Source organism: Camelina sativa, chromosome 12, assembly GCF_030686135.1.
Source record: "Camelina sativa cultivar CO46 ecotype springtype chromosome 12, ASM3068613v1".
Classification (NCBI taxonomy): domain Eukaryota; kingdom Viridiplantae; phylum Streptophyta; class Magnoliopsida; order Brassicales; family Brassicaceae; genus Camelina; species Camelina sativa.
The window spans coordinates 8,285,164-8,305,812 of NC_141891.1; the positions used below are offsets into that span (position 1 = coordinate 8,285,164).

General features: G+C 32.3%; 3 protein-coding genes across 4 annotated transcripts; all 3 read left to right on the forward strand.

The window, feature by feature from the left end:
* The first annotated feature begins 10,952 nt into the window (after positions 1 to 10,952).
* On the forward strand, positions 10,953 to 13,618 carry LOC104730975 (high-affinity nitrate transporter 3.2). Of its 2 annotated transcripts, none has more exons than XM_010450227.3 (2): positions 10,953 to 11,121; positions 12,938 to 13,618. In XM_010450227.3, exons 1-2 carry the CDS (start codon positions 10,980 to 10,982, stop codon positions 13,420 to 13,422), a joined length of 627 nt encoding a protein of 208 aa, XP_010448529.1. In that variant the 5' UTR covers positions 10,953 to 10,979; the 3' UTR covers positions 13,423 to 13,618. The 2 variants fall into 2 exon arrangements, with proteins under 2 accessions (XP_010448529.1, XP_010448528.1); XM_010450226.3 differs by lacking the exon at positions 10,953 to 11,121 and adding an exon at positions 12,447 to 12,695.
* A 2,355-nt stretch (positions 13,619 to 15,973) lies between these two features.
* On the forward strand, positions 15,974 to 20,622 carry LOC104730976 (pachytene checkpoint protein 2 homolog). The gene is made up of 14 exons (XM_010450229.3): positions 15,974 to 16,325; positions 16,436 to 16,499; positions 16,597 to 16,703; positions 16,824 to 16,891; positions 16,993 to 17,096; positions 17,187 to 17,291; positions 17,538 to 17,627; positions 17,731 to 17,806; positions 18,042 to 18,111; positions 18,185 to 18,255; positions 18,353 to 18,443; positions 18,672 to 18,799; positions 18,905 to 19,033; positions 19,139 to 20,622. Exons 1-14 carry the CDS (start codon positions 16,118 to 16,120, stop codon positions 19,277 to 19,279), a joined length of 1,452 nt encoding a protein of 483 aa, XP_010448531.2. The 5' UTR covers positions 15,974 to 16,117; the 3' UTR covers positions 19,280 to 20,622.
* On the forward strand, positions 20,151 to 20,622 carry LOC104730977 (uncharacterized). The gene has a single exon (XM_010450230.3). It carries the CDS (start codon positions 20,151 to 20,153, stop codon positions 20,535 to 20,537), a length of 387 nt encoding a protein of 128 aa, XP_010448532.2. The 3' UTR covers positions 20,538 to 20,622.
* Positions 20,623 to 20,649: the final 27 nt, after the last annotated feature.

Consider the following 20,649-nt stretch of genomic DNA (forward strand, 5'->3'; position numbering starts at 1 on the left):
AAAAGAAGAGAGAGAACAGAAAAGAAGGAGAATCGTTGCTTGTGTAGAGATCTTGAGAAACGTTTCTTAAGAATCAATAGACATGTGTCATTTACCCAATAGTACACATAATAAAAATAAATAAAAAAGGAAAATGTGTAATTAAAAATATATATTTAAATTTTCCGAGAAATGTTTCACCGCTCCTCCATAAAAGATGGTTTAACACAACAGGAAAAAAAAAGGAATGATAACTAAGAGAACTCAAGACTGACTTTTTATTCCCTTGTCATGTTCAAAAAAATAATAAAAAGAAGAGAGAGAACATAAAAGAAGGAGAATCGTTGCTTATGTGGAAATCTTGAGAAACGTTTCTTAAAAATAAATAGACATGTGTCTTTACCCAATAATACACATATTAAAAATAAATAAAAAAAAAAGGAAAATGTGTGATAAAAATATATATTTTAATTTTCCGAGAAATGTTTTACCGCTTCTCCATTATAGATGGTCTAACACAACATGAAAACAAAAATGAATGATAACTAAGAGAACTCAAGATTGACTTTTCATTCCTTTGTCATGTTCAACGAACATCGCTCCTCAGTTGGAGACAATAGAGACAAATGTAGCCTTATAGAACACATGACTAACTTTCCCCCATTTCCTCTAAATCTTCAAAGGGTAGTCTCTCTCTCTCACACAATTTGGCTTAATCTTATGATGGCTAAAGATCACACACTATATAAAGACTTAACATGCACCCATTTTTTTCATCAAAAAAGCATATTCTTCTTACCAAAATTTCAAAATTCAACGATGACCATCCACACTCTCCTCTTCGCCTCACTTCTCATATTTTCATTCATCCAGTCGAACCGTGGAGGAAACAAAGATAGACTCTTCACTGAGCTCCAAAATTTAATCGAGGTCGCCGCTAAACCCATACAAGATGGCGTAGGTTTGTGAATTTGTCTTACCATTTTTCTTATAATTCAAACTCTCTATTTGCTAGGCTATAACTAATAGAACTGGCAGTACAGTACTTGGGATATGCTACCCATTTTATTTTAGAAATCGTTATTTCCATTTATGCATATCTCTCCATACATTTTAAAATGACTTGGGTCACTAATACATTTATAATAAATAAAAATTTCTACTTAAACCTTTGCATTTAATGATGTTTTACGTAGATAGTGGCCCAAACACAAGGATAAGGTAATACTAATGAGTGATGTGTGGAAAAATGACTTTAGATACCATATTTTCAGATCATGATCTAACTAGTGTCCAAAATTTCTATTTTAACCTAGCTATGTTGATCGGCTTAAATAATGATGTAAATTTAAATATATTTAATTAAAATTTTTATTTGTTCGCTTACATTATTTATAATAGTTTTGGTAATTTGGATTACAAATGACACCACCTGGAACCTTAAGGGCAGCCCATCGGGGGTTGCTCATGTCAATGCTTTTATTAAAAAAAAAAAAAAAAAAAAAGAGCGAGGACAGAAAAGAAGGAGAATCGTTGCTTGTGTGGAAACCTTGAGAAACATTTCTTAAGAATAAATATACATGTGTCATTTACCCAATTGTGTACATATTAAAAATAAATAAAAAAGGAAACTATGTAATAAAAATATATATTTTAATTTTCCGAGAAATGTTTCACCGCTCCTCCATTAAAGATGGTTTAACACAACAAGAAAAAATAATAAATGATAACTAGGAAAACTCAAGACAGACATTTCATTCCCTTGTCATATTCAAAATCATAATAAAAAGAAGAGAGAGAGAACATAAAAGAAGGAGAATCGTTGTTTGTGTGGAAACCTTGAGAAACGTTTCTTAAGAATCAATAGACATGTATCATTTATCCAATAGTACACATAATAAAAATAAATAAAAAAGGAAAATGTGTAATAAAAATATATATTTTAATTTTCCGAGAAATGTTTCACCGCTCCTCCATTAAAGATTGTTTAACACAACAGGAAAATAAAATGAATGATAACTAAGAAAACCGAAGACTGACTTTTCATTCCCGTGTCATGTTCAAAAAAATAATAAAAAGAAGAGAGAGAACAGAAAAGAAGGAGAATTGTTGCATGTGTGGAAACCTTGAGAAACATTTCTTAAGAATAAATAGACGTGTGTCATTTACCCAATAGTACACATATTAAAAATAAATAATAAAAGGAAAATGTGTAATAAAAATATGTTTTTTAATTTTCCGAGAAATGTTTCACCGCTCCTCCATTAAAGATGGTCTAAAACAACAGGAAAAAAAAATGAATGATAACTAAGGAAGCTCAAGACTGACTTTTCATTCCCTTGTCATCTTCAAGGAACATCGCTCCTCAGCTGGAGACAATAGAGACAAATGTAGCCTTATAAAACACATGACTCACTTTTCTCCATTTCCTCCAAATCTTCAAAGGGTAATCTCTCTCTCTGACACAATTTGGCTTAACTGCTAAGCGAAACATTATCTTTCTCGCATTACTTATCTTATGATGGCCAAAGATCGCACACTATATAAAGACTTAACATGCACCCATTTTTTTCATTAAAAAAGCATATTCCTCTTACCAAAATTTCAAAATTCAACGGTGACCATCCACATTCTCCTCTTCGCCTCACTTCTCATATTTTCATTCATCCAGTCGAGCTGTGGAGGAAACAAAGATAGACTTTTCACTGAGCTCCAAAATTTAATCGAGGTCGCTGCTAAACTCATACAAGATGGCGTAGGTTAGTGAATTTGTCTTACCATTTTTCTTATAATTCAAACTCTCTATTAGCTAGGCTATAACTAATAGAATTGGCAGTACAGTACTTGGGATATGCTACCCATTTTATTTTAGAAATCGTTATTTCTAATTATGCATATCTCTCCATACTTTTAAAAATGACTTGGGTCGCTAATACATTTACAATAAATAAAATTTTCTACTTAAACCTTTGCATTTAATGATTTTTACGTAGATAGTGGCCCAAACACATGGACAAGGTAATATTAATAAGTGATGTGTTGAAAAATGACTTTAGATACCATATTTTCAGATCTTGATCTAACAAGGTCAAATTTGTATGATGAGATTTTTTTCTTTTCTTATTTTTTGAGCATTGTTCTTTACACCTAAACATAGTTTGAGAGATCAACTATATTTGTGTTGACTATTGAGTAATGGTGTCCAAAATTTATGTTCAAGTTTTTCCATTTAATGATATTTATCTTAAATAGTCTCCCAAACAAATATTTTTGTAGCATTGTTCTTTGTGTCTGATCATCGTTCTTTGTGTTGACTACTAAGTAATAGTGTCCAAAATTTCTATTTTAACCTAGCTATGTTGATCGGCTTAAATAATAATGTAAATTTAAATATATTTAAATAAAAAATTTTATTTGTTCTCTTACATTCTTTATAATAGTTTTGGTAATTTGGATTATAAATGACACCACCTGGAACCTTAAAGGCAGCCCCATCGGGGGTTGCTCATATCAATGCTTTTATTAAAAAAAAAATAAAAAGAAGAGAGACAACATAAAAGAAGGAAAATCGTTGCTTGTGTGGAAACCTTGAGAAACGTATCTTAAGAATAAATAGACATGTGTCCTTTACCCAATTGTGCACATATTAAAAATAAATAAAAAGGAAACTATGTAATAAAAATATATATTTTAATTTTCCGAGAAATGTTTCACGGCTCCTCCATTAAAGATGGTTTAACACAACAAAAAAAAAATAATGAATGATAACTAGGAAAACTCAAGACTGACATTTCATTCCCTTGTCATTTTCAAAAAAATAATAAAAAGAAGAGAGAGAGAACATAAAAGAAGGAGAATCGTTGCTTGTGTGAAAACCTTGAGAAACGTTTCTTAAGAATCAATAGACATGTGTCATTTACCCAATAGTACACATAATAAAAATAAATAAATAAATAAATTTTAATGTTTCGACAAATGTTTCACCGCTCTTCCATTAAAGATGGTTTAACACAACAGGAAAAAAAAATGAATGATAACTAAGAGAACTCAAGACTGACTTTTCATTCCCTTGTCATGTTCAAAAAAATAATAAAAAGAAGAGAGAGAACATAAAAGAAGGAGAATCGTTGCTTGTGTTGAAACTTTGTGAAACCTTTCTTAAGAATAAATAGACATGTGTCATTTACCCAACAATACACATATTAAAAATAAATAAATAAAGGAAAATGTGTAATAAAAAATATATTTTAATTTTCCGAGAAATGTTTCACCGCTCCTCTATTAAAGATGGTCTAACACAACAGGAAAAAAAAATGAATGATAACTAAGGGAACTCAAGACTGACATTTCATTCCCTTGTCATGTTCAAGGAACATCGCTCCTCAGCTAGAGACAAATGTAGCCTTATAGAACACATGGCTCACTTTTCCCCATTTCCTCCAAATCTTCAAAGGGTAATCTCTCTCTCTCACACAATTTGGCTTAACTGCTAAGCGAAACATTGTCTTTCTCGCATTAATTATCTTATGATGGCCAAAGATCACACACTATATATAGACTTAACATGCACCCATTTTTTTCATCAAAAAAGCATATTCCTCTTACCAAAATTTCAAAATTCAACGATGACCATCCACACTCTCCTCTTCGCCTCACTTCTCATATTTTCATTCATCCAGTCGAACCGTGGAGGAAACAAAGATAGACTCTTCACTGAGCTCCAAAATTTAATCGAGGTCGCCGCTAAACCCATACAAGATGGCGTAGGTTTGTGAATTTGTCTTACCATTTTTCTTATAATTTAAAATCTCTATTAGCTAGGCTATAACTATTAGAATTGGCAGTACAGTACTTGGGATATGCTACCCATTTTATTTTAGAAATCGTTATTTCTAATTATGCATATCTCTCCATACTTTTAAAAATGACTTGGGTCGCTAATACATTTACAATAAATAAAAATTTCTACTTAAACCTTTGCATTTAATGATTTTTACGTAGATAGTGGCCCAAACACATGGATAAGGTAATATTAATAAGTGATGTGTGGAAAAATGACTTTAGATACCATATTTCAGATCTTGATCTAACAAGGTCAAATTTGTATGATGAGATTTTTTTCTTTTCTTATTTTTTGAGCATTGTTTTTTACACCTAAACATAGTTTGAGAGATCAACTATATTTGTGTTGACTATTGAGTAATGGTGTCCAAAATTTATGTTCAAGTTTTTCCATTTAATGATATTTATCTTAAATAGTCTCCCAAACAAATATTTTTGTAGCATTGTTCTTTGCGTCTGATCATCATTCTTTGTGTTGACTACCAAGTAATAGTGTCCAAAATTTCTATTTTTACCTAGCTATGTTGATCGGCTTAAATAATGATGTTTATTTAAATATATTTAAATTTAAAATTTTATTTGTCTTCTTACATTCTTTATAATAGTTTTGGTAATTTGGATTATAAATGACACCACCTGGAACCTTAAGGGCAGCCCCATTAGGGGTTGCTCATGTCAATGCTTTTATTAAAAAATAATAAAAAGAAGAGAGAGAACATAAAAAAAAGAGAATTGTTGCTTGTGTGGAAACCTTAATAAACGTTTCTTAAGAATAAATAGACATGTGTCATTTACCCAATAGTACACATATTAAAAATAAATAAAAAAGGGAAATGTGTAATTAAAATATTTATTTTAATTTTCCGAGAAATGTTTCACCGCTCCTCCATTAAAGATGGTTTAACACGACAGAAAAAAAAAAACTGAATGATAACTAAGAGAACTCAATACTGACTTTTCATTCTCTTGACATGTTCAAAAAAATAATTAAAAAAAAAAAGAGAAAGAACATAAAAGAAGGAGAATCGTTGCTTGTTTTGAAACCTTAAGAAACGTTTCTTAAGAATAAATAAACATGTGTCATTTACCCAATAGTACACATATTTAAAATAAATAAAAACGAAAATGTGTAATAAAAAAATATATTTTAATTTTCCGAGAAATGTTTCACTGCTCTTCCATTATAGATGGTCTAACACAACATGAAAAAAAATGAATGATAACTAAGATAACTCAAGACTGATTTTTCATTCTTTTGTCATGTTCAAGGAACATCGCTCCTCAGCTGGAGACAATAGAGACAAATGTAGCCTTATAGAACACATGACTCACTTTTCCCCATTTCCTCCAAATCTTTGAAGGGTAATCTCTCTCTCTCTCTCACAATTTGGCTTAACTACTAAGCGAAACATTGTCTTTCTCACATTACTTATCTTATGATGGCCAAAGATCACACACTATATAAAGACTTAACATGCACCCATTTTTTTCATCAAAAAAGCATATTCCTCTTACCAAAATTTCAAATTTCAACGATGACCATCCACACTCTCCTCTTCGCCTCACTTCTCATATTTTAATTCATCCAGTCGAACCGTGGAGGAAACAAAGCTAGACTCTATATTTGTGTTGACTATCGAGTAATGGTGTCCAAAATTTAGGTTCAAGTTTTTCCATTTAATGATATTTATCTTAAATAGTCTCCCAAACAAAGATTTTTGTTTTATTTAGCATCGTTTTTTGCGTCTGATCATCATTCTTTGTGTTGACTACCAAGTAATAGTGTCCAAAATTTCTATTTTAACCTAGCTATGTTGATCGGCTTAAATAATGATGTTAATTTAAATAAAAAATTTATTTGTTTTCTTACGTTCTTTATAATAGTTTTGGTAATTTGGATTATAAATGACACCACCTGGAACCTTAAGGGCAGCCCCATCAGGGGTTGCTCATGTCAATACTTTTATTAAAAAAAAAAAAGAAGAGAGAGAACATAAAAGAAAGATAATTGTTGTTTGTGTGGAAACCTTGATAAACGTTTCTTAAGAATAAATAGACATGTGTCATTTACCCTATAGTACACATATTAAAAATAAATAAAAAAGGGAAATGTGTAAGAAAAATATTTATTTTAATTTTCCGAGAAATGTTTCACCGCTCCTCCATTAAAGATGGTTTAACACGATAGAAAAAAAAACTGAATGATAACTAAGAGAACTCAATACTGACTTTTCATTCTCTTGACATGTTCAAAAAAATAATTCAAAAAAATAATTCAAAAAAAAAAAGAAAGAACATAAAAGAAGGAGAATCGTTGCTTGTTTTGAAACCTTAAGAAACGTTTCTTAAGAATAAATAAACATGTGTCATTTACCCAATAGTACACATATTAAAAATAAATAAAAAAGGAAAATGTGTAATAAAAATATATATTTTAATTTTCCGAGAAATGTTTCACTGCTCTTCCTTTATAGATGGTCTAACACAACATGAAAAAAAATGAATGATAACTAAGAGAACTCAAGACTGATTTTTCATTCTTTTGTCATGTTCAAGGAACATCGCTCCTCAGCTGGAGACAATAGAGACAAATGTAGCCTTATAGAACACATGACTCACTTTTTCCCATTTCCTCCAAATCTTCAAAGGGTAATCTCTCTCTCTCTCACAATTTGGCTTAACTGCTAAGCGAAACATTGTCTTTCTCACATTACTTATCTTATGATGGCCAAAGATCACACACTATATAAAGACTTAACATGCACCCATTTTTTTCATCAAAAAAGCATATTCCTCTTACCAAAATTTCAAATTTCAACGATGACCATCCACACTCTCCTCTTCGCCTCACTTCTCATATTTTAATTCATCCAGTCGAACCGTGGAGGAAACAAACCTAGACTCTTCACTGAGCTCCAAAATTTAATTGAGGTCGCCGCTAAACCCATACAAGATGGCGTAGGTTTGTGAATTTGTCTTACCATTTTTCTTATAATTCAAACTCTCTATTAGCTAGGCTATAACTAATAGAATTGGCAGTATAGTACTTGGGATATGCTACCCATCTTATTTTGGAAATCGTTATTTCCATTTATGCATATCTCTCCATACTTTTTAAAACGACTTGGGTCACTAATACATTTATAATAAATAAAAATTTCTACTTAAACCTTTGCATTTAACGATGTTTTATGTAGATAGTGGCCCAAACACATGGATAAGGTAATACCCCTGTTCTAAAAATCGGCCAAATCGGCTGATTACACGGCGTATAATCGCTAGGCACCAAGAGGCCGCCGCGATTACACCCAAATCAGGAAAAAAATACTCGATTTTGATTTGCTTTTGTACTTAAATATGATGTTTAAGTGAGGAAATCTACTATTTTTATGTTATATCTAATTGAAAATAAGATAAAATTGATAGAAACTGAGACAAAAAAAAGTCGACGGCCATATATTAGGGTTTTACAGTCGCGTGGTTGTTGTGGAGAAGACGACTATAAAATTATCGTTTTGCCCTTGCTGATAAAAACTAAAAAATTGATAAAATTGAGATAGAAACGAGTCGAACTGGCAACCTTAACCATTTATAGTGAGTCCTACACCGACTAAGCTGTCAAATAATTTTGTAATATTGCGATAAACAATCTATATAACCCTAAAACTGAAATATTTTATTATTTATTATATAATAATAAGAAACCCTAAAACTAAGTCTCCTATTAATTCCCGATTTAAATCCGATTTCCCGATTAATCGCTAGGCCCTCCCTCATCGCCCGACTAACGCTTAGCGATTTTTAAAACATGGGTAATACTAATGACATGTGTGGAAAAATGACTTTAGATACCATATTTTTAGATCTTGATCTAAATAGGTCAAATTTGTATGATGAGACGTTTTTTTTTTCTTATTTTTGAGCATTGTTCTTTACACCTAAACATAGTTTGAGAGATCAACTATATTTGTGTTGACTATCGAGTAATGGTGTCCAAAATTTATGTTCAAGTTTTTCCATTTAATGATATTTATCTTAAATAGTCTCCCAAACAAATATTTTTGTTTTATTTAGCATCGTTCTTTGCATCTGATCATCGTTCTTCGTGTTGACTACCAAGTAATAGTGTCCAAAATTTCTAGTTTAACCTAGCTATGTTGATCGGCTTAAATAATGACGTAAATTTAAATATATTTAATTAAAAATTTTATTTGTTCTATTATATTCTTCATAATAATTTTGGTAATTTGGATTACAAATGACACCCTGGAATCCTAAGGGCTGCCCCATCGGGGGTAGCTCATGTCAATGTTTTTATTAAAAAAATAATAAAAAGAAGAGGGATAATAGAAAATAAGGAGAATCATTGCTTGTGTCGAAACCTTGAGAAACGTTTCTTAAGAATTAATAGACATGTGTCATTTACCCAATAGTACACATATTAAAAATAAATAAATAAATAAAAAGAAAATGTGTAATAAAAATATTTATTTTAATTTTCCGAGAAATGTTTCACCGCTCCTCCATTAAAGATGGTTTAACATAACAAGAAAAAATAATGAATGTTAACTAAGACAACTCAAGACGAACATTTCATTCCTTTGTCATATTCAAAAAAATAATAAAAAGAAGGGAGAGAGAATATAAAAGAAGGAGAATCGTTGCTTGTGTGGAAAGTTGGAAACCTTGAGAAACGTTTCTTAAGAATCAATAGACATGTGTCATTTACCAAATAGTACACATATTAAAAATAAATAAAAAAGGAAAATGTGTAATAAAAATATATATTTTAATTTTTTGAGAAATGTTTCACCGCTCCTCCATTAAAGATGGTCTAATACAACATGAAAAAAAAAATGAATGATAAAAATGAATGTGTCATTTACCTAATAGTACACATATTAAAAATAAATAAAAAAGGAAAGTGTGTAATAAAAATATATATTTTAATTTTTTGAGAAATGTTTCACCGCTCCTCCATTAAAGATGGTCTAACACAATATGGGTCAATAATACATTTATAATAAATAAAAATTTCTACTGAAACCTTTGCATTTAATGATGTTTTACTTAGATAGTGGCCCAAACATATGGATAAGGTAATCCTAGTGAGTGTTGTGCGGTGATATGACTTTAGGTACCATATTTTCAGATCTTAATCTATCTAGGTCAAATTTGTATGATGAGATGTTTTTTTTTTCTTATTTTTGAGCATTGTTCTTTACACCTAAACATAATTTGAGAGATCAACTATATTTATGTTGACTACCGAGTAGTAGTGTCCAAAATTTATGTTCAAGTTTTGCATTTAATGATATTTGGCTTAAATAGTCTCCCAAACAAATATTTTTGTTTTATTTAGCATCGTTCTTTGCGTTTGATCATCGTTCTTTGTGTTGAGTACCGAGTAATAGTGTCCAAATTTTCTGTTTTAACCTAGCCATGTCGATCGGCTTAAATAATGACGTAAATTTAAATATATTTAATGAACAATTTTATTTGTTATTTTGCATTCTTTATAATAGTTTTGGTAATTTGGATTACAAATGACACTCTGGAACTTTAAGGGCAGCCCCATCGGGGGTTGCTCATGTCAATGCTTTTATTAAAAAAAAAAAAGAGAGAGAACAGAAAAGAAGGAGAATCTTTACTTGTGTCAGAACCTTATAAATGTTTTCTAAGAATAAATAGACATGTGGCATATACCCAATAGTACACATACTATAATATAAATAAAAAAGAAAAATGTGTAATAAAAATATATCTTTTTAAATTTTCGAGAAATGTTTCACCGCTCTTCCATTATAGATGGTCTAACACAACAAAAAAAACAAAAAAAATGAATGATAACTAAGAGAACTCAAGACTGATTTTCATTTCCTCGTCATGTTCAAGGAACATCGCTCCTCAGCTGGAGACAATAGAGACAAATGTAGCCTTATAGAACACATGACTCACTTTCCCCCATTTCCTCCAAATCTTCAAATGGTAATCATCTCTCTCTCACCCAATTTGGCTTAACTGCTAAGCGAAACATTGTCTTTCTCGCATTTCTTATTTTATGATGGTCAAAGATCACACACTATATAAGGACTTAACATGCACCAATTTTTTCATCAAAAAGCATATTCCTCTTACCAAAATATTAAAATTCAACGATGGCCATCCACACTCTCTTCTTCGCCTCACTTCTCATATTTTCATTCATCCAGTCGAGCCGTGGAGAAAACAAAGATAGACTCTTCGCTGAGCTTCAAAATTCAATTGAGGTCGCCGCTAAACCCATACAAGATGGCGTAGGTTTGTGAATTTGTCTTACCCTTTTTCTTATAATTCAAACTCTCTATTAGCTAGGCTTTAACTAATATAATTGGCAATACAGTTAACTGGGGATATGCTACCTATTTTATTTTAGAATTCGTTATTTTAGAATTCGATATATATATATCGCACACTATCTAGTAACAAGAAGCTACACTGTCGAGTTACTCGAAATTTTGCAGAATCAAAACGCACATATTCATAAAGTAGGTTTTAATGAATAAAGATATGCTAAGTAATACATATTCATAAACGCACATATTCATATTCATAAACGATTGTATTATGATTCGTTCAAACTATACAGTAGTATAATTTAACATTTAACCCCCCCAAAAAAAATCTATACAGTAGCATTTCTTAATAATAAAAAAAAGTCTTCTACTTTTAAACTTTTAAGTTTTAACCATCATTTTGATTTTAATCATAACACCAATTTCTTCAATTCTGTTTTCATTTATTATTATTAATCTTACTTTTCAACAATTAACCTGAAAATTTATTATTGCCAAAAAAAACTAAAAGAGAAGGGAGCTGGGGAATCCCGCCTATTCCCGGAAGAAAGGCGAAAAATCTAAAAATTGAAATTGAGAAATTGCTCTCAGCCTTTTTCCCCAAATCCAGAGAGAGAGAGAACACACACACCACGAGCACGAGCATGAGCACTCCCATGGAGATTGCCGAGCATAACCCTATGCTTGAGGAGGATACGATTACTCTTCCCAACGCTTCCATGGATGTCTCCTCTCACCAAATTCACACTACATCAACGACTATCCCGGACCAAACAGAGCAAATCGCTACACCCAGTCCTCCTACTCCGCCTCCTCCTCCTCCTTGCCTCCGCGAGAACATATTTTTGTTTTATTTAGCATTGTTTGCGTCTGATCATCATTCTTCGTGTTGGGTACCTGTGAAACATTTCTTAAAAATAAACAGACATGTGTCATTTACCCAATAGTACACATACTAAAAAGTAAATAAAAAGGTAATGTGTAATAAAAATATATGTTTTTAATTTTTCGAGAAATGTTACACCGCTTCTCCATTAAAGATAGTCTAACACAACAAAAAAAACAAAGAAAATGAATGATAACTAGGAGAACTCAAGACTGAATTTTCATTCCCTCGTCATGTTCAAGAAACATCGCTCTTCAGCTGGAGCCTGGAGACAATAGAGACAAATGTAGCCTTATAGAACACAAGACTCACTTTCCCCCATTTCCTCCAAATCTTCAAAGGGTAATCATCTCTCTCACACAATTTTGCTTAACTGCTAAGCGAAACATTGTCTTTCTCGCATTTCTTATTTTATGATGGCCAAAGATCACACACTATATAAAGACTTAACATGCACCCATTTTTTTCATCAAAAAGCATATTCCTCTTACCTAAATTTCAAAATTCAACGATGACCATCCACACTCTCCTCTTCGCCTCACTTCTCATATTTTCATTCATCCATTCGTGCCGTGGAGGAAATAAAGATAGACTCTTCACTGAGCTCCAAAATTTAATCGAGGTCACCACTAAACCCATGCAAGATGGCGTAGGTTTGTGAATTTGTCTTACCCTTTTTCTTATAATTCAAACTCTCTAGTAGCTAGACTTTAACTAATATAATTGGCAATATAGTACTGGGGATATGCTACCTATTTTATTTTAGAATTCGTTATTTCCATTTATGCATATCTCTTCATACTTTTAAAAATGACTTGGGTCACTAATACATTTATAATAAATAAAAACTATATATCTATCTGTACTATTATTTGATAATAATGTATTTCTTTAGTTTTGGAAGCTGGAAAAGATATGGTGACAGTTAAATGGAAGCTAAAGTCGTCGGCCAAGGTCGATGCCGATGCTACGTTCAAGACAATCCAAGTCAAGCTTTGTTATGCACCAATCAGCCAAGTTGATAGACCGTGGCGAAAGACTCATAACGAGCTCTTGAAGGACAAAACCTGCCCTTACGAGATTGTGTCCAAGCCATATGACAAGACCCCTCAATCACTTGATTGGACCGTCGAGCTCGATATCCCCACTGGAACCTACTTCGTACGTGTCTATGGAATTGATGGAGATGGCCACGAAGTAGCATACGGGCAGAGCTCGGACGAGGGAAGGACGACGAATCTCTTCAGCATTCAGGCTATTAGTGGTGGACACGTGTCGCTCGACATAGCATCCATATTGTTCAGCGTCTTCTCCGTTGTTTCTCTCTTAGTCTTCTTTGTCAAGGAGAAGAAGAAGGCCAAGTTAGAGCAAAGGGAGTGAGTGGATTAATAACGATGGTGGAAGTGAGTTGTGGCTTTTATATATGGTCATCTTTTGTTTCGTTTGGTTAGAACTTAGAAGCAATATATATATATATTGTTCTACTTTCCTTTTTCGGTTGGTTTCGACTTTCGTGTATGCATTATTTGGACCAGTTGGAGCCAAGTCGAATCGTACGGTATAGACTTCCGCTGCATGGAAGATGAATATCTATTATCGGATTTTAACACTGGTTTAGAAATTTCTAACAAAATAGTAAAAAATTCAAAATAATCATAGTATTAACAAAAATCCAATTTGGCCATATATATTTGATTGCATATTGTAGAACTAGATAAAGAAAAAAGTTTTCCTCAAGATCTTTTCATTCCATACAATTTATCTTAATTTCTTAGAATATATATAATTAACCTCGTTAACTTATGAACAATAAACATTAGGAAAAAGTTCCAGTCAATTATTTGTCATCAAACCTGGTATCATAGCCAAGACTCAAATAGTCAAATGGATGAAGAATTTTTGTTTATTGGTTGGCTGAAGTCACGACCAGCTATAGCCCTCTAAAATCCATAAGTTGGTGCTGCAGAACCCAATTAATATTTATGGGAGTTATAGGGTTAAGGAAAAGTAATTTAGTATTATATTAATGGTGAAGAAGATACTGAAGACTTGTTCTCAGAATAGAACTGGATTAAACAACTTGTTCCAGAGATTCAATAAATTTTATGTGGTCATCTCTCATCTAATTCGGTCACAAATATTTTATTGGGTTGTGAAACTTGTGATATATATATCGCACACTATCTACTAACAAGAAGCTACACTGTCGAGTTACTCGAAACTTTGCAGAATCAAAACGCACATATCCATAAAGTCGGTTTTAATGAAGAGATGCTAATTAAGTAATAAACGATTGTATTATGATTCGTTCAAACTATACAGTATAATTTAACATTTAACCCACAAAAAAAAAATATACAGTAGCATTTCTTAAAAAAAAAATCTTCTAGTTTTAAACTTTTAACCATCATTTTGATTTTAATCATAGCCATCATTTAGCCTTAATCATAACACCAATTTCTTCAATTCTGTTTTCATCTATATTATTATTTTCACAGCAATTTTCAGAAGAAGACTTAGAGTTCAGACTTATTTACAGACAATACCACTGTAATTAAAACATTTAATAAAAAAAAATGTTAAAAATCAAATTAGGAAAATTGAGTATGGAAATATATATATTTCCCTAAATATCTGAACAACATCAATTTTTATTTTCCTTTTTAATTATAAGTTTTAAAATGTTTTAATGAAAAAAAAACTATAGTATCTTACCTTATTTAATTTCGATTTTCCATATTTGGTATGACATTATACATGTTTTCCATTATACATAAATTGTTTAATGTTTTCTATGTTAAAATAGATAGATCAATTGAAATGGATAGAAAAAATATAAAAAAAAAACTAATAATGTATGATTTTACTATACTATATATATATATATATATATATATATTGTTTTCACCTCCACAAAATGATATATGTTTTTTGACTAAAAAAATGTGTCATTCATAGAGTGATGTCAAATACAAATATATATATCCTGTTGCACAATTTAAACAGTGAATACATCAAATTTAGTCATATGAGTAATATCAATAATATTACTAAATTTGTGATGATAAAATTAAATCTGTATAAATACAGATTTTAGCAATTTAACATATGCACAATACTAAAAAAGCAACAATAATTTATGGAAAATATTATTTATTCACGGATCCAAACTTAAACTAAAAATAACTATAAGAATGTGATGGAAATTATGTTAATATTAGTACACTTATATATTTTTGCGGGTTGGTCTAAAAACACAAACAAAATATTTTAAAACTTAATTTTATATGAAAGGAGTTAAAAACCAACACTAACCCGCTCGATCATACTCATAGACAAAACTAACTAATTTCAAATTGGTGAATAAAATTTAAATCATTTTATACTAACTACAAAGTATTATACATATTAACAGATGTTTACTTTCACAACAACTAATTTTGATTGATTAAATTCCAAAATAAAAGAATTTTGATTAATTAAATTTCAAATGAAAATAATAATTTTTAAATAGATAAAGAAAATAAAATTACAAATATCTCAATATTATTGTAAAAAAGTTTAAAACATATATTTGATCCAACATACTGTTTTTTAATAAGTTATATAAAATATACAAAAATACTTAATCCCACAATATACTGCAGGTTAAAATCTAGTTTATTACTCCCTCCGTATGTTTTGGAGAAGTTTTTTATTTCATAATATAGGATGCTTTCAAATTTCAATGCAACTTTTAGATTAGTTTAGTATTTTATATTATGCAGTATTGTTTCTGATTGATTAAACTTGTTAAAAGTAAAAACTTTTTAATCTGCGTGCTTTGCTTAAAATATCTTATACTTTAAAACGGATGAAGTATTATTATTCTTACTTTTCAACAATTAACCTGAAATTTTCAGTACATTATTAATTTATCATTGCCAAAAAAATACTAAAAGGGAGCTGGGGAATCCCGCCTATTTCCGGAGGAAAGGCGAAAAATCTTAAAATTGAAATTGAGAAATTTCTCTCTCAGCCTTTTTCCCCAAATCCAGAAAGAGAGAGAGAGAACACACACACCACGAGCACGAGCATGAGCATGAGCACTCCCATGGAGATTGCCGAGCATAACCCTATGCTTGAGGAGGATACGATTACTCTTCCCAACGCTTCCATGGATGTCTCCTCTCACCAAATTCACACTGTATCAACGACTATCCCGGACCAAACAGAGCCAATCGCTACACCCAATCCTCCTACTCCTCCTCCTTGCCTCCGCGAGAATAAATTCCTCGTATCTGGTACACCCAATTCTCCTTCCTCTCCCTTTCGGATTCGATTAACCTGCGTGACTCTCTTTTTATGAATTCTTCCTCATCTTTCAAATCTCTGTGTTTCTCTCTCTCTCTAGTGGAGGTCTGCTTAAAGCCTTCAAGCACCGCTCGTCTCGAGGATGTGCAGAGAGCTGTTGAACGGTTTGTTATCACATTTGTTTTCATTGGAATAGCTCTTGTGTCGGTTGTTTCTTCTTTTAATTGGTTTAAATGGGGGATAGTTTTGTGTTTGATCTAGGATGCTTGAGAATAGGAGCATGAGCTATGCAGATGGACTTGTATTGATACCTGCTGATGACTTGTTTCTCGTTCAAAATGTGCAAAGGATATGCATTTGTGATACAGGTATTGTTTCAGATTTTGTGAGGATTTCGCATTTCATCTGCATAGTTATGGAAAATTTTTAGTCATATGCTAATATGAGGGTTTGATGTTACTGATATTTTTTTTGCCTCTTGTATCTAGAGGAATGGGTGAAAAACAATGATGTTCTCTTGTTCTGGCAAGTGAAGCCAGTTGTCCACGCCTTTCAGGTTATATGCAAACCTCTGATTATGTTGAATAGCCTGTCAACTTTGTTATCTTTTAGGTTCCATCCATACAGATCATCACTTTTTTTATAATTACATTACAGCTCATTGAAGAAGGACCATGTGAGGACTTGTGCGCTGATGGACAACCTGCTAGCTTTAATGAATGGATTCTACCTGCAAAAGAGTTTGATGGCTTATGGGAAAGGTCTGTCTAGAAGTATGGTCTTGCCTTCGTTAGAAAGCAGTGATGGCGTTGAAACAAATTATTCAGTGGTTGGTCTTTTTTGTTGTGTAGCCTAATATATGAATCTGGACTCAAGCAAAGGTTACTACGTTACGCTGCAAGTGCGTTGCTGTTCACGCAGAAGGGTGTTAATCCAAATCTTGTTTCATGGAATAGGTGAGGGAAGTTTGCATGTTTTGCAGTACATACTATTCTCCTAACATACCTAGCAATTCTTATTTATGTTTGGTTCTGTTCGACATCATGAGATTGTTACGCAAAACTTCGTGTAACTGAGTTGCTTAAAAAGCTATATTTGTTTTATGCGGTTTTGTTTGTTCTTCGGTGTCTAAGTCTGATATTTGTTTTCTTGTGCCTGATTCAACTATTTAGTCTTCATGATTTGTTGAAATGTTTTTGCAGGATTATTCTTTTGCACGGACCACCAGGGACTGGCAAAACATCTCTTTGCAAAGCGTTGGCTCAAAAGCTTTCAATTCGGTGCAACTCCAGGTCCTCTTCTGGACAAAATCTTACTCTGTCAGATTAATATATATTGACTGTATTATTTCGTTTATCTTTCTGTTTTGATTTTGATTTATGTTTCCTCCATCAGATATCCACATTGCCAATTGATTGAAGTCAATGCTCACTCTCTATTTAGTAAATGGTTCTCTGAAAGTGGCAAGCTGGTATGAAACAGAATTGTCCTTTCTTTAGCTCTTGTCTTATGTTTTCCCTTTAGCATGCATTTAACACAGTAGATTTGTTCAACAAGCTGACTTTGTACTCATGGATTATTCCATGTTTAAGTAGTGATATCACAAGCTTCACTAACAGTTGTATAGTTATCAGACCTATCTTAGGATAAAAACTATATTGGAATATTATGTTATTCTCACTATGTCTACTAATTGCATAATATAGGTTGCCAAGCTTTTCCAGAAAATCCAAGAGATGGTGGAGGAAGATGGCAATTTAGTATTTGTTTTGATCGGTGAGTTATGATATTATCATGGAATTTTATGGTTGCAGGCTTATTTATCCCGTCAGGAATTTTATGGTTGCAGATGAAGTTGAAAGTCTTGCTGCTGCTAGAAAAGCGGCTTTGTCTGGCTCAGAACCTTCAGATTCTATCCGGGTAATCCAAGTAACTTCTAAATTTCATATGCACCTAGTATTTGCAAAGGAATTAATTCTTAATCCTAGAAGACCAAATCTTCCTATGTACTTTGCAGGTTGTGAATGCACTACTCACCCAAATGGACAAATTGAAATCTGCACCGAATGTGATCATCCTTACAACATCAAATATAACTACTGCTATTGGTAAAGCTTGGTTGCCCATTCTGATCCTGTCCTAGCCTCATGTTTTGTACTCTTATATAAGTCCCTTCTTTTCATCCGGATGATCTTAAGCACCAAGTTCGCAATAGAATTATGACTTTGACTTGCTACTAATATAAAATGCTTTGACTTCTCAGTTCTCAGTCTTTCTCTGAACTGTGTTCCTCATTTAGATTTGTGAGATTTCACACATCAATATTCTTGTTGCAGATGTTGCTTTTGTGGATCGAGCCGACATAAAAGCTTATGTTGGGCCTCCAACTCTTCATGTTCGTTATGAAATATTAAGGTCATGTGTTGAGGAATTAATAAGTAAAGGGATCATCTCAAGTTTCCAGGTACCACATAAGAGCACCCCCTATACGTTTCTAATTCCACCGTTTCCTGTTAACACTGAAGGAGGAGAAATTATATCTTACAAGCTTCATGAAATCTTGGTATAGGGCTGTGATGGATTCTCTATTCCAAGCTTTTCAAGTTTGAAAGAAAAGGCAAATGAAAGTGAGGTTCATGATACAAATACAGTTCCCTGGTTCTGTAAACAGCTGATAGAAGCGGCAAAAGGGTGTGAGGTCAGTCTTTGGGAATACTTTTATACTGATTGTAGATTAGTGACAAAAGCCTGAGAATACTCTGAAAAAACTGAGTATGATTCGGATCAACTTCTTAATGTGCAGGGTTTAAGTGGGAGATCACTGAGGAAACTTCCGTTTTTAGCGCACGCAGCACTTGCAGATCCATATAGCCATGATCCAAGTGAGTTCTTGTGTACAATGATAGAAACAGCTAAGAGAGAGAAGTCTGAACTGCCTGAATGAACTTTTTTTTCTTTTAGTGAGGTCATAAACAAATAGCAATGGAAATGGTTTATTCAGAAAAGTGTTAAAGCTAATTATTGATTTATGCATCTCTTCATCATCTCAAATTATGCATCTGTTTCACCTTCTATTTTAATTTTCGCATAAATTAAATAGAAGGTTGGGTTCCAATGTAGAGTTAGTATCTCAATGTTGAGGAGAGAGACTCTCTCTCAGAAGGTTTCTTCTACCTCCTTATGGAAAAGCTTTTAAGATCCTCCTTCTGTGATTGAATCAAATAAAAAATGTTTAATGGGGGGCATCTCCTTAATCACTAGCCATTTTGTTTTGGAAAGTTTCCACACTAATCACTTAGGTGACCCAATCCTTGAGTTGACACTATCAACATTGAATTGGTTTTTTTGCTTTCCTCGTCTCTTCTGCCAAGCTTGTTGCTAGAATGCTAGACTTTAGGGGTTGTTTTGTATTTGATTGAATAGAGAATTCATGCTTCTAACTAAGTCTGGAGATTTATCAAAAAAAATTGTTTTAATAATAATTATGCAGTTTTATATTAGTAGGAGTTTACATAGATACTAACACTAATCAAAAGAAACCAAGTCCTCTGATTTTTTTTTTACAATAAAGTAATCTGATTTGTTATATACTTTCATTCTTGTCAAAGTCATCTGAAAATCTGAAGGCTAAGAAAAAACGAGGCATGAAAATAAATAATAAAACAAAGAAAGAAAGAAAAAAAGAAAAAAAAAAAAAGGAAGAGACAAGACAGAGCTGAGTAGATTCGAACAAGAAACGTAAGGCTGACATTAAACCTGACATAATAAAGCTTGGATCCCCCACCAAAAGTCCAATACGGAGATGAAGAAGAGAGATGAGGAAGAAACGAGAGGCTAAAGATGAAAAGGAAGAAGAAGAAGATGAGAAGAAGAAGAGAGTAGAGTTGATGAAGGCAGCTGCACAGGCTTGGCTCAGCCACTCCCAAACCTCTAAACACACGGTTTTAGAGTTCGAGGCGCAGAGGAAGCACGCTTTTATCAAAGGCAAAGCTTCACGTTTCAAAACGGAGGCCTTGTGCACAAAGCATCATCCGTCGTTTTTGGATTGGGAATTCGGACAGTCGCTGTGGGATCCTTACGAGATTATTTCGGTCTCTAAGAAATTGGAACGCGAACTCACTTTAGAAGAACAAACCTTCAAGAAGAAGAAGAAAAATAGCCTTAGAAGTTTGTTCAGGCTTTCTTCTTCAAAGAGATTTTAACAAACCCATTATTGGTTAATCCCTTCAAACTTGTAAATTGTTCTAAAACAAAACGTGAAATCAATTATTAGTCTTACATTGTCCATCTGTTTTGCTCACAGTTGTATCCCGC

What these genes read in the sequence shown, in the direction of transcription:
- LOC104730975 (XM_010450226.3), top strand. Translation starts at nt 12,494, where the DNA reads ATGCACCCATTTTTTTCATCAAAAAGCATATTCCTCTTACCTAAATTT. An exon ending in ACCCATGCAAGATGGCGTAG is followed by an intron (nt 12,696 to 12,937) that starts GTTTGTGAATTT and finishes GTATTTCTTTAG; the next exon opens with TTTTGGAAGCTGGAAAAGAT.
- LOC104730976 (XM_010450229.3), top strand. Translation starts at nt 16,118, where the DNA reads ATGAGCATGAGCACTCCCATGGAGATTGCCGAGCATAACCCTATGCTT. An exon ending in TCAATTCGGTGCAACTCCAG is followed by an intron (nt 17,628 to 17,730) that starts GTCCTCTTCTGG and finishes TTCCTCCATCAG; the next exon opens with ATATCCACATTGCCAATTGA. An exon ending in TTTAGTATTTGTTTTGATCG is followed by an intron (nt 18,112 to 18,184) that starts GTGAGTTATGAT and finishes TTATGGTTGCAG; the next exon opens with ATGAAGTTGAAAGTCTTGCT.
- LOC104730977 (XM_010450230.3), top strand. Translation starts at nt 20,151, where the DNA reads ATGAGGAAGAAACGAGAGGCTAAAGATGAAAAGGAAGAAGAAGAAGAT.